The sequence below is a fragment of the Plecotus auritus genome (assembly GCF_963455305.1).
Source record: "Plecotus auritus genome assembly, chromosome: 7".
Taxonomy (NCBI): Eukaryota; Metazoa; Chordata; class Mammalia; order Chiroptera; family Vespertilionidae; genus Plecotus; species Plecotus auritus.
In genome coordinates, this window is record NC_137774.1 from 69,820,951 (window position 1) to 69,834,592 (window position 13,642).

Sequence of the window (13,642 nt, forward strand, 5' to 3'; positions counted from 1 at the left end):
AGGGCTCCCCTGAGAGGAGCTGCCAGCTCAAGCTTGGGCTAGTGTCATGGAGACCCACAAACAAGCTGGGAGCCCTAGCTGGGCCCATGTCCCTGATGGGCCCATCCGCAGCTCCTCCAGCTCAGCTCTGGAGCCGGGACACACACAAGCCCAAGGGCTGGCTGCACTCCTAGCAGCTGAGAGACGACTTCACAGAGGAATGAGCCCCGTGTCAGCACCTCGTCCAGCTGTCCCTAGGCACCCTGGCCTGGCAGCCACTGCCACATCAGGACAATTGTCTCTGACGTGCATTTGCAGCTGTCTCTGGCACCCAGGAGAACCCAGCTTGGGCCCGAGTCTAATCGTGCACCCTTCATTTACCCTAATTTTTCATGTCTTGACATCTGTTGATGGGGAGGACAGGACCCACTGGCACTAACATCTGTCACTTTCTCTGGAAGGGTGATCAGTTTGGGCCCGTCCCACCATGACTGTCCAGCGGCCAAAACTCTCTGGTAAGGCTGGCAAGTGCGGGTGAGGATGGGCAAGCAGGTGCTGGGCCATTTGCTGGTTGTTCTGGAACTGTGACTCACTCACAGGAGGCTGTTCTGCTTGGCTCACCCAGCTCTTCTGCCAGCACCCTCAGCTCCAACCCCTGAGCACTGCTGTGCTTGTACCCCAGAAGATGTGGTCCTATATGGCCCGGTGAGCTGGTAAGCCATGATTGCTCAGCAGAGTAGAAAGCAAAAAATTCCAGTGCAATTCCATTATCTGGTTATAGAGCTCTTGGGGGTGGGGTGGGGTGGGGTGGGGAGAAGGAGACAGGGGGCAAAGAATGTGGAGTTAAATTTTCTTTTTCTCTTACAGTCACATTCTAAACTGGAAGGAGTCTTGGGAATTGCCTAGGCCAGTGGTCACCAACAGGAGGCCTTTGGGCTGAATCCTGCCCACAGAGATGTATCAGTTATTGATTGCCACAATAATGCCAAGTAACAGTCTCAAAATCACAAGTCCCTGTGTCAGCCAGCCGTGCTACCTATGAGCTGGGCTCAGGCATGCATCTGTGGTCAGCTGAGGTCTGGGTGGCAACAGGGCCCTGGCTGGCCACTGGGATGACTAGGGCCTCTCTCCAGCAGTCCACAGGCCCCACCACTCCTTCCAGCCTCGCCTGCAGCAGCTTCCACATCTCCTCTCTGCCTGGCTCCTGATGCCACTTAAGACCAAGACCACTGATTTGGCCCAAACCTCTTTTTTCATGGTGGGGGAGGGGAGCTGAGGGGAAGCTTGTGCCCAACACCATCCATCACCACCAGGTCTTCCCTTCCTGTGACCCTCCCCCAGTGATTAAAGCACACAATCCATTTCTGGAAAGAGTGGGCAGCCTTCCTGTTCCATGTTCTCCTTGAAGGCATGCCCAGATGGGCCCACCCGTAGGAGACGATAATGAATTCACAAGCACAGAAAATACAACAAACACCAGGTGTCGGCCACTGCACGCCTGCCATTCTACATACATCAACCCACACAGGCCCTGTGGTGCCCTCAGGACAGGCACTCCTGACCCCTCTACTGCCCATAGTGACCCCTTAACTTGCCCAAAGTGAAAGGGCCACAGAAGATGACAACAGGTCCCATGACCTTAAACACCCTCTTTCCAGAACCCCAAAGCCTTCCTGGGGGAGCATACAACTCCCTCCTACCACTTTCCACACCCCAAGGGCAGTTGGCAGCCCCAAATGACAAACTGCTCTACGGTTCCTCATTTTATACTTTCTAGAATGCTTTGCCAGCCTGAACTTTTGGAGGGCAGGGCCCTGTGCGTCCTCACCCCCATCCCAGCACCACAGCAGCCCAGGCATGATGTAGAAGCTCCAGAAGTGTTTACAGGAAAAGCTCCAGAATAGAAAACACCCTCCAGGATTTCATGTTATGGACCCACGCCGTGACTGTGTGAGGGGTTTTTTCTGTCTCAGGATGGTCTACATGTTGAAAGCCACCAGAAATGTGCTTCTAATGCCCTTGGGTTGTGTCATTACTTCCAAGGCACACTCAGAAACTTGCACTTGGCTGAGCAGACCACCTCTGCAAAGCCCACTCAGCACCTGTCCAAGGAGAGGCTATACACCCTCAACCATTAGGAAGCCCCAATCGAACTGCTTTTGAGGTCCCAGCTCTCTCCTCTGATAACCAGCCAGGGATGTAGCCTAGACAATGGGTGCTCCTGCTCTTGCCTGGCCAAGGAGCTGATTTTTTCTCACACTGACACTGTAGGTCACTGGGTGGGAACCACCTGTTTGAGCATCAAAATGGGCCCATATTCCACAGTCCTCAGAGGTCTTGGGGCACAGGGGCTGGTGACTGCTGGATCCTATCTACACATAACATGTCCCACGAGGAAGGGGATGTGAGGGTTTGCAGCTGAGAAAGTTGGGTCTGCACTAGCCAGCTCCATGTCAGGCCCTGACAGACCAACGCAAAGAGGACCTGACAACTTCTGGCCCCTCTGCCCCTAATCTAGAGCCTGGGGGATGGAGGTGGGGGCAACACTTTGCCATGCTTTCGTCTGAGCCTTCTGGATGCCAGCTCCTTTAACAGTGCAACTGCCTCGCTTTGCAGAAGAACCATGCAGTTTTCTTCAACTTTGCCCAGTGTTCCTATCTGAGGCCATCTTAATTAGACCCTCCTTCACCACATTCAGAAAAACAAATACCAGTAAAATAAGACAAAAAATAAATACTAAAAAAAATAAGACAGCAGGAATCTTTGACAGGTGTTTTAATTTGCCTGTGGTACTAAATGGGTCTCTAGAACCTTCTGTCTGATAGAGGTGGTTGGGGCACTTCACTCAAAAAGGTTTTCCTCTGTGATGTGTTTATTTCCATACCCCATATGCCTTTCCCATTGGTACTTGACACAGGGCTCTACCTTGGAGGGGTTCACATTTGGACATCTTAAACAAGAAGCTTCATCCAATCTGAAAGCTGAGCTTGGAAGGATGAGCACAGCTCTAAGCACCGACTTGGGTTCAGAACACTGATTTTCTAGAGTTGACTTTGATGTCCTGGCTGCCCTCTTGCACATGGCTATTCAGAGCTCAGCGACCAGAAGAGAGAGGAGTTTGGTACACACCACCAGGGGCCCAGGAGATGGTGAAGGGCAAAGGTCCAGAATGAGAGTGGGATCCAAAGGGGGATCTGGAATGAGGCTGGCATCTGGGGGTCCTGGGAAGTGAGGTTCTGAAATGGGGCTGGGGTTCAGGGTAGCTAGGGCCCAGAATGAAGGTGGAGTCTGGGGTTCAGGGGACTGAGTGCTTGGGGTAGGGCTGGAGTCCAGTGATCAGTAGTCTGGTGCCCTGTAGAGCTCTTCTGCATGGGCAAGGAATAGAATTTATTGACTTATGGGATGGACATGTCCAGAGGAAGGCATAGTCTGACCCCAAGTCTAACACCTCAGCAGACTCGGCCTCCTTAGTGGAAGATGGTCCTAGGGCCTGGCTGTGATCTCTGGTGCTCTCTTTACCAGGGAAAGCTAGCTGCATGTTGAGAGTCCCAGGACTCTGCCTGAGGATGTTTTCTGGCTGCAGAAGTATCCTCTGCTTGCTGTCAGGGATGTCATGCAGAGACCTAATGGCTGCTGGTGGGTCAGTGCCCACAACCTGGGGAGAGATGGATGGGCACAGCCGGGAGCTCAGGGGCTGCTCTCAGCAGCGAGTGAGTGGAAGCCAGAGCTGGGACTGCAGCTGTTCCTGACACATCTGCACACCCCCATGACACCAGGCAATCACAGTGGGGCTCATGTCCTGTGCATGGGACCAGTGCCCATCACAGGCTGGCCTGGAACACCCTGGTCCTTCAGGCAGAGAGGGGAGGAATCCCGGCATGATCTTCCAGTGTCCTCTGAAAGCATGGAAGGGTGATGATTGGACACAGCCCAGCTCTCAGTGGACATCAGCCCAACCAAAGGGCCAGCTTTGAACCCAAACCAGAAATCCCATGTCAGCTGGCAACCTAAGTCCGGGAGGGGTTTCAGCATAAAGCTTGGCCCAAAGATCCGAATCTGTTACTAGGGGACACTGGACTCCTGTGAGCCCCTCTCCTCTTTCTGGAGATGCAGTAGGGCAGGATGAGGCTGCCACGATGGAGCTCCTGCTCAGAGCCACTAGCCCATCTCAGCCCTGGATGTTTGGTTTCTGCAGATGGACCAGTAATTAAAAGCACCAATTAAAATCCGAGGCCAAGCCAGAGTTTCTGGGATGTGATGCCAACCTCCTCTGGCTGGCTCATAGATAGGCCCAGGCCAGGGCTGCAGACACAGGGGACATGCTGGCTTTGGGGCTCACAGGCCCACGTGGCCTGCCCTCAACACCTTTCTCTTAAAGACTGTAAAAACTATCAACATGGCCTCCCTGACTGTCCAAGACCAGGGCCAGGCAGAGGATGGGCAGGGAAATGCAAGGAGTGACAGCTAGGCACCCTCCTCCATGGTGGCATTTAGCCCTCAGCAGCCCCTTCCTTCCCACTCAGCCTGTCCGGTGCTCAGCACAGGCGGGCTTCCTAGGCTGGCTGCCCCCTAGAAGACATGGGGGGGTCTCTGTGCCTGGAAGAGGTTTCCTAGAGCTCTCCAGGTCAAGGTTGGCCAGGCCTCAGGTCTCATATGCATAGGGGGTACCAGCCCATACCTCCTTCTTTGCAGGTGTCCTGGGACCTGTGCCAAAGGATATGGTTACATCAGCTTTCCCACACCCCAGGGCTGACGGTCCAGACTTTGCCAATCAGATTATTTCCCTGGAACCACAAAGCCCCCTAAATGAAGGTGAGGTCAAGTGAATTTGGGCAGGTGGGGGCAGGAAGGAAAAGCTGAGGGGAGGGGAGACCAGAAGGCAGACTGAGACAGGGTTCAAAGAGTTTTCCTTCAAGCTTAAGTCACCGTGACCTCACTATTCTCAGATGCCCTGTGCTTCCTGCTGCCTCAGGGCCTTTGCATACAACCCCATCCCCACCCTAAGAGTGCTCTTTCCGCTCTCTCCAAGAGATTGGCAGCTTCAGGTCTTAGCTAACTGTCACTTCCTCAAAGCCGCCTTCCTAGACCCCCGCCCCACATGGCGTGTCTCAGCCTCTTGGTATGTCTGCTGTTGGCCACCTCCTCAACTCCAGCGTCTTCCAGACAGGGACTGTGCAGTGTGGTTCTGTACTTCGTTGCCCAGAAAAGCCCCTGGCACAAAGCAGGGCTTCATCAATTCCGGTGAACACAAGAAAGAACTGCAACCAGCTCGTTCTCCAAAGGCCACGTCCTGGTGTCCGTTCAGGGCCTGCCTAGTGACTGAAGACATGACCCAAGGTCAGCACTAATGGGAGATGAGGCTGGGCAGTACAGGGCAAGCTTAGATGCCTTTGAGACCGCCTGGATGCTGCCCCACGTGTCAGCAGCCCATCCTGGACTGTGTGGGGACTGCACCCTCTTGGAAGCGCACGCATTTGCTTTCAGTGGCCTGGGCCAAGCCCTGGTGGGGAGCTGCCCCTCCCCACCCATCCCACTGGAGCATGGCTTGCACATATACGACAGAGTCTGCCCACCAGCAGCCCCCCAACAGTCCTGGGGTGGTCAATGCAGCCCAGTAGGGCCTAGAACCACACATGGCACACCACTGTGCAAACTGGGTCTAGCACTCGACTCCCCTCTTTCCCTCCCAGTGTCCCAAAAGCCACCTGTCTGTGTCTTAGGGACTCGGGCATGGCTGTGTGGTACTCCTTGTGGGTCGGTGAGGAGCAGGGAGAAGCTGCCTTGCCTGGTACCCACAATGCAGGCTGTGCCTCATTTTCCTGGGAGAGCTCTTCTTGAAAACCCAGATCTGGCGCTAGAGGGCATACTGGGTGAAGGAAGGGGGTGGGATCTGCTCCCCAGGGGCAGGACAATTTGGGCAGGGTCTGTTATCCATGTCCTCTACCTTCAAACCCTGCTTTCACTTGCGTGGGTCCTGTGGAGGCCCCCAGGCAGCCCCCACTCGGGCCTTCCCACAGTGTTCTCTTGACTGCTGAGTGGGGACCCACAGTGGAGGCAGGACCTCCAAAGGAGAGCCACTACAGGCCAGCAGGGGAAGGTGTTCCTTGGCAGGTGACCCAGCAAAAGGAGGCAGGTGGCTGGAAGGGAGGCAAGAGGACAGACCACTCTGGAGGCCAGCTCTCCACTTGCTACCAGATGGGGGCCTCTCAGCACGCTGCTCGCCTTAAAGAGCAAGCGCCACCCCCACACTCTGGGGCATTTCCCCCTAAGGTGGAAAGTGGGGCTCACTGACCTTTGGCAAGCGGGTTAGTCCAAGAACAAATACAAGAGGCCTTCCAGTCACCCGCAGGTGGCAGGAGATCTGGGCCGGAGAATTCCAGATGCAAGGGAATGCAAGGCTGTAGGACGGGGGCAGGCCCGTGAGGAAAGGGCGGTAGGGATAGTCGGGCTGACAGGCTCTTAGTTCTAAGTGCGGCGTCTCCGTTTCGAAAGAATTTACAGGCCCGGGCGGGGGCGGACCTGCTGGGGGCACGGTCTCCTGCGCCAGGGTGAGGGCCAGAGGCGCGTCCCATGCAGTCAGAAGCTTCGGCACCACCCGCCGACTTTCAATTTGAATGCTTCTGGTGACAGACCAGCCCCTCCTGCTGCCAGAGAAACGGCGTCACTCCTTCGGTTCCAACGGCTACTCGCCCAGGCGTCTGTGACTCGGCGGGAGATGCGCAGCTGGCGAACCCGGCGCCTTTGCTTAGGGTCACAGGAGGCTCGCGGGCCACAAGCACGGAGACACCCGACCGGGAGGCTGCATGGCGAGGCTCTACACGGCCGGTCTGTCACTTCCCGATGGGTTTGGCGAAAGAATCCGTGCCGCCCTCGGGGACCGTCGGCCGAAGGCCAACTCGCGGGAGCGGCCTAGGGCGGGGACTCGGAGCCGCGGCCCTGCACTATCCTCGGGGAAATGTCCCTTCCCCGACCCCAGCGTCCCTCACTCCGCCCACCTCCCCTCCGCGGCGGGTGCGCCCACCTCCTTCCCTCTAGAAGCTCGGAGCGGCCTCCGCCTCCACCGGACCACCCAGGACCGCGCCGCGGGACAGCATCTTCACCCCCACCCCCCCGGGTCATGCCCGGAAGGCCCTGGGCCCCCGCGTCCGGCCACGCCATCCGCTGGTCGGCCCCGGGGACTCTACAGCTAGGGTCAGCCCAAGCCCCGCCCAGCGCGCCCGCCCCACAGGGCTGCCCTAGCTACTGGGACAGAGTCCCCACCGCGCTTTCCAAGCTCAAACCCGGATGGGGCGGGGCACCTGGGATAACCCCGAGCCGTGGCTCCAGGGTGCGCCTTGACTGAACGTGCGCGGCTCGCAGACTCGGGGCGCGGTAGAGGCTCCAGCACGTTGCACCGGCCCTGCGGGCGGGGAGCCCCGGCTTTGAGGCTAGGTGGCTGAGCAGACTCTCCCTTGGGCCGCAAGCTGGCAGCAGCTGACCCCGGCGCCTCTGGGCTGCGGACGAGATGTCAGGACTTAAGACCGGGCTGGGTGGGGGAGGCTCTTGAGGACCCGCCTATTTTCGGAGCCGGCTACCCAAGGCTGGGCGCCTGGAGCTGGGGTGGGGTGCACAAGAGCCGCCACGAGCTCTCTGAAGGAGCAGAGCAGAGAGCCCCCCGGGGCATGCAGAGCATCTCTAACCCTCTTTTCCTACTTGCTCCTCCGGGAAGGGGGCCCCGCGGCGTTCGGGGAAGATCGGCGGGAGGGTGCACCGCCCGGGCTCTGGTCCTCGGCGGGCGGGCACACAGGGCCCCACGTGGTGCAGCGCCGGGCCGGACGCGCGGGGGCACAGCGGGAATCACTGCTCTTTCTTTAAGGTGGGGGGAGGGGCGGGAGGCGGCCAGACTCCGCCCTGGGGGCAGCGGGCCGAGCCGGACGGCCAATGGGGAACCGGGAGGGGCGGAGCCTCGAGACAGCAGCTTAAAGAAACTTGTTGCGGGTGCCTCCGCGGGGACTGAGCTTCGGCGGCAGAGGCGACGGCTAGAGGATCCGGGTGGCTGCGGCGGCGTGGGCGCAGGTCGGGCTACCTCGGTGACCTCGGGCCCAAAGCGGCCGCAGCGCAGCCGGGCATCGGACTCGGTGCGCATCCCCGGTGCGCGTCCCTCCGCGTGCGGGCCAGATGCTGGACATGAGTGAGTCCCGCGCCCAGCCGCCCTGCAGCCCGTCTGGCACCGCCAGCTCGATGTCGCACGTGGAGGACTCGGACTCGGACGCGCCACCGTCGCCTTCGGGTTCCGAGGGCCTGGGCCGCACGGCGGGCACCGGGGGCAGTGGCCGGGGCGACTCAGCTGAGGCGGCGGACGAACGCTTCCCAGCTTGCATTCGCGACGCAGTGTCGCAGGTGCTCAAGGGCTACGACTGGAGCCTAGTGCCCATGCCTGTGCGCGGCGGCGGCGGAGGCGCGCTCAAGGCCAAGCCACACGTGAAGCGGCCCATGAATGCCTTTATGGTATGGGCGCAAGCGGCACGCCGTAAGCTGGCCGACCAATACCCGCACCTGCACAACGCCGAGCTCAGCAAGACGCTGGGCAAGCTGTGGCGGTGAGTGTCCCCGGTCCGGAGGCAGGGGCTGCGAGTGAGTTCTGGGGGGCTCGGGGAGGTGGCGCTATGCCCGGTCTCGGCCCTGCTCCCAGTGGCTGTTCCCAGGGCGAGCCCTAGTGGAAAAACACTCTCTGGCCAGCAGAGACCAGGCGCGGGCCCTCCGGGTGTGGGCCCACAGAAGGCAGCAGCAGGAGTGTGGCACCCTTGCCACATTCCTGGGACCTGGAATGGGAACAGCCTGCCTGAGGTGGTGGCTGGCATGCAGAGTTGAGGGTGGGGGGGTGGGATATGTGGCCTCAGAGCCTGGAAGTCTGTTCCTACCCCAGGAAAGGTTGCCTCGGTCTGGGAGCAGGACACAGCGGTGGGCAGCATGCTGTGTCTGGAGGTGCCACTCCTTGGAAAGGGCAGAGGGAGGTCTGCTCCGCTGGCGCCTTCCCCACACAGCTGCACACTTTGGCATGGTGAGGCTGGTGGCTTTTGTAGGAAGTTGGACAGCAGCAGTGACAAAGTTGCTGCTCAGGACAGCCCACCCCACCAAACACGCTCTACTTGGTTTTTAAATGGATGGCTTTGGGTTCAGGGCACCAGTTCACTGTTCTCTGCGCATCACCTCATGAGTGGGCGAGCAAAGCTTGCATGCTTATCATCTGTGCTCCTGTATCTGTCTGTGTGGGGCATCGTGGACTTGTGCCTCTGTGCCCCAAAGCCCTGTCTGCAGGCAGTTAGAAGTGAAATTCTGGAAGAGTCTGAGAGGCCAGTGTGTGTTTTGAGCCTCATTGAGAACCACTGAATTTTGTCAGAGTTTCTGGAGGTCCGAGAAGCCCAGCTGCCTGAGAAGTCCCACCGCAGATCCTGGGAAGCTCACTTTGTCCATAGCATATTCTCAGCTGGGTCCTGCCCTCCTCCCCCGCCTGCCTTAGAGCACCCATAAGGGAGGATACAAACACAGGCTGGGCTTGGGGAGTCAGAAGAGGAAGAAGGAGATGAGATTTGGGTCTTATTATCGCTCCTTCTTTGACTTTATTGAGCACACAGATCTCACCAACTGGCACCATGGCTCAGAGCACTGCCTGCTGTCCCCCAAGGTTCTGGTACATGCATGCTTTCCTGGTCAGGGTCATCCTGGTCCCCTTCTTGTACTTCATCTGGGCACAGTCCAGCTCCCAGGCAGTGTGGACACCAGTGCTGGCTTAGACGCCCTTGCCATCCTGATTGTGCCCTTGGCTCTGCAGCCTGCTGAGTGAGAGTGAGAAGCGCCCCTTCGTGGAGGAGGCAGAGCGGCTGCGGGTTCAGCACAAGAAGGACCACCCTGATTACAAGTACCAGCCGCGCCGGAGGAAGAGCGTCAAGACAGGCCAGAGTGACTCGGACTCAGGTGCCGAATTGGGCCACCACCCCAGCAGTGCTGTGTACAAGACTGACACGGGCCTTGGCGACGCACACCACCATGGTGACCATACAGGTTGGCTCCTGGGGCTCCCAGTGTCTGAGAATCGCCAATGGGAGAAGTGGGGGTTCTGGACATGGCAGAGATGGGCAGTGTGGGGGAAACAGGGGCTCGCTCCCTACAAGAGGGCCAAACCTTCCCTGGGTATCCCCCAAAAGCTCCCAGTGGCAGCTGCTTCCCATGCATGCTCTGGGGGTGAGTGGGTACTCTGCTTAGCCCCTCCGAGCTTGGAAGGTCTCACAGGTTGCCTGGTTGGCACCCTGTGACATAGGGGTTCTGTCCTAACCTAAGGCATCTTTGCCTCCCTTGGCCTTTTTGCCGGTTCTGACCCAGGACTCACTCCTGCTGCCACAATGGTGGTCAACAGCCCAGCTTCAGGGACCCACTAACCGGGGTGCAGTCTTGGCCCTGAAGCTGGCTAAAGCCATGAACAGGTTTTGTGTGGATTGTGTAGCTATCATGTGCACAGGCTGGGCGCTCCTTGAGAGCTTCCTAAACGTGGTTATCTCTTCGTTCTTCACTGTGGTGTTCACAGTGGGGCCTCCTTGGCCCCAGGTCTTTCCATAGAACAGTGCTTAACGGAATTTTCTCAGGCAAGGAGTGAGGTCTGGGTCTGGTTTTGCTGGAATTTCTGGGAAATGTACAGGAACAAAAAGCTGTTGATTCCTACCTGCGGCTGTTAGCGGGCTGGTTTTCCTCCCGTGTGCATGTCGCCAGCCTGCCGGGCCCTGCCAGCCCCACCCCCCACCCCCACAGAAGGGGCATTCATCCCTGCAATGTGTTCTGACCCTAGGGCAGACCCACGGGCCACCCACTCCACCTACCACCCCCAAGACGGACCTGCACCAAGGGGGTAAGCAAGAGCTGAAGCTGGAAGGCCGCCGCCTGGTGGACAGTGGGCGCCAGAACATCGACTTCAGTAACGTGGACATCTCAGAGCTGAGCAGTGAGGTCATTGGCAACATGGACACCTTCGACGTCCACGAGTTTGACCAGTACCTGCCCCTCAACGGCCACTCGGCCCTGCCCACAGAGCCGGGCCAGCCTTCCACCTCTGGCTCTTACGGGGGTGCCTCCTACTCACACTCTGGGTCCGCGGGCATTGGAGCATCCCCCGTGTGGGCCCACAAGGGAGCCCCATCGGCCTCTGCATCACCCACCGAAGCAGGTCCCCCTCGGCCCCACATCAAGACGGAGCAGCTGAGCCCTGGCCACTATGGCGACCAGTCCCACGGCTCTCCAGGCCGTACCGACTATAGCTCCTACAGCACCCAGGCCAATGTCACCACGGCCGCCTCCGCTGTAGCTGCCAGCTCCTTCACCAGCTCACAGTGTGACTACACCGACCTGCAGGCCCCCAACTACTACAACCCATACGCTGGCTACCCGTCCAGCCTCTACCAGTATCCCTACTTCCACTCGTCCCGCCGGCCCTATACCTCACCTCTGCTCAGCAGCCTCTCTGTGCCACCTGCCCACAGCCCCCCCAGTAACTGGGACCAGCCTGTGTATACCACCTTGACCAGACCTTGAAGGCACCATGGTTGAGTGGAGGGGGCTGGCATGGGCAGAGGAGAACCTTTATCTGAAAAGACAGAGCCTCTGAGGTCTCCCTGGAGGTGTTGGCCAGCGAGGTGAGAAGAGGCAGCGTGTGTGCCCAACTCTATCAAGTGCCTGCTGATGTGTGCAGGAAACCAACCGAGTCCCTTTGCTTTGCTTCCAGATCTCCAAAATCCGTTAATGGACAAAGCCCTCTTTTCCTCCTCTCTCTTTGTGGTGACTGGCAGCTTTGAAACGAAGGATGGCCATTTGGTCCCTCTTCTGCGCAGACACCAACGCCTTAGTTTTGCATCACGATGGATGCAAAATGGAGCCACAGTACAAAGAACAAAAGGAGGGAAGAGGCACTGGGTCTCCAGGCCCCCTTCCTTCTGAGGTCCTGGCCAGTCTCAGCACCAAGAACTCCCAGGACCAATGGATGATATTTCCGCGGCGAAAGGGCACATCCACAGCCTTGGTGGGGATGCGTTCGTAGAAGCAGTTCGGCAGGGATGCATCCACAGGAGCACCTTGGCGGGGATGTGTCTGCAGGAGCACCTCTTGGGACCAGCTTGTTAGATCCGAGGTGTTCCTTGTAGTTAGGGCTCTTCTGAGGAAGGTTTGGCTGTGATTAACACTTCTCTCTTTTTATTTTATTTTTAAAATTTTAATTCTTGAAGCTCAAACGTGTTTGATTTGTTTTGAAAGCTGTTAAAATGTATTTATGTCCTGTATTATTTTATCTTTAATTAATGAAGTAATTTGTGCAGATAGTAGAATTTAAGATAAAATGAAAGCCTGGGAGCTGAGGACTTGGGCCAGGAGGGCAGGTGGGGTTGGGACCCTGGATCGGGGCCCAGGCTTCCTGGAGGCTGCTGGGACTGCAGGGGAGAAGGAATTTGCCTTGTAGTGTCTCTGATCAGGTTGGGGTGCTCCTGGCACCAGGTATTAACTTGAGATTTAGAAGGCAGGGACATCATTGAGTTTCATCCCTGCCCGCAACTGTGCTAAGTGGTAGAGATGGGAATTTCCTGGGATGTGGTGGCTTCAGAAACACGTTAATCTTGGCTCTTAGGAACCAGGCGCCACCTCCAAGCTGTGAAACTAAAACCTTCTTCACTAAGCGTTTTTAGATTCTTCATTTTAGCTGAATAATACCTGACTTAACCTGTACTGCTTCCGCTGTACGCTGAGCTATGATAACTGCCAATTTTATGGAAACTCGTGCCTTTAAACTTTGTAAATTTAAATACATTGAAGAAGTTGCTTCTTTTTACTTTTTCTACTTTCCTACCTTTTTCTAGAGAAGTCTTTTTTGCATATCTCTTTCTGTGGGTGGGGGTGGGGAACTACAACAAACTCATTTTTATGAAATCTATTTTTCAGTGTTGAGTTTGGACTTTTGCTCTCACTTACCTGCTGTGGTGTTTCACTACTTTCTGACCAAGCCATGCTAACTTTTGTACAGATTGATTTGATAAAATTAAAAAAAAAAAATGCTTTCTATCTACATGGGCTGCATTGTTTGTTGCTTTCTCTAAGCCTGGGGATGTGTGGCTCCAAGGCCCTCCTCGGGCCCCATTTTGAAGGCACTTGGCCAGGGCAGAGGTGGGCTCTGAGCCTCGGAGGACGTGGGCAATCAGAGCTCCTGGACCCAGCCAGACCCCAACCCAAGGTGGAGACCCATCTCCATCCCAGGGGGTGACTAGACCACCCTCCCTTTTGGGCACTGTGTCTGAAATGGAACATGACAAATCTCAGAAACCTTCAGGAAGCTGGCGATGCATCTTCCTTCCTAGGGGGCCTCCTCAGTAGGCAAAGCGGGTCCAGATGGGCCAGATTCAGGGACTGTGGTTTCCTCCCAGGCAAATCCCAGAGTGGGTTTCTGGGTGGCTGACGGCATTTTTCGGGCGCTGGCGCAGGGCCAGGCTGGGAGCGGGATAAAAGCCGCCCTGCAGGAGCCAGGCAGGGTTGTCTGGTTGGCGGAAAGTGTTTCTAGGGAGAAATGGTTGTGGGGAGTGACAGCAAGCAAGGGGCAGCCTCACCCCCTGGCTGGGCCTCCCCGGCACACGCGGCTGGTTCGGGGGCCTCTCAGGGC

At 57.5% G+C, this 13,642-nt stretch overlaps 1 protein-coding gene across 1 annotated transcript; it reads left to right on the plus strand.

The window, feature by feature from the left end:
- The first annotated feature begins 7,966 nt into the window (after positions 1–7,966).
- SOX8 (SRY-box transcription factor 8) lies at positions 7,967–13,053 on the plus strand. Its single transcript, XM_080678023.1, has 3 exons — positions 7,967–8,558; positions 9,791–10,020; positions 10,799–13,053. The coding sequence occupies exons 1-3, from the start codon at positions 8,137–8,139 to the stop codon at positions 11,536–11,538; spliced, it is 1,392 nt and encodes a 463-aa protein (XP_080534149.1). The 5' UTR covers positions 7,967–8,136; the 3' UTR covers positions 11,539–13,053.
- The last annotated feature ends 589 nt before the right edge of the window (positions 13,054–13,642 follow it).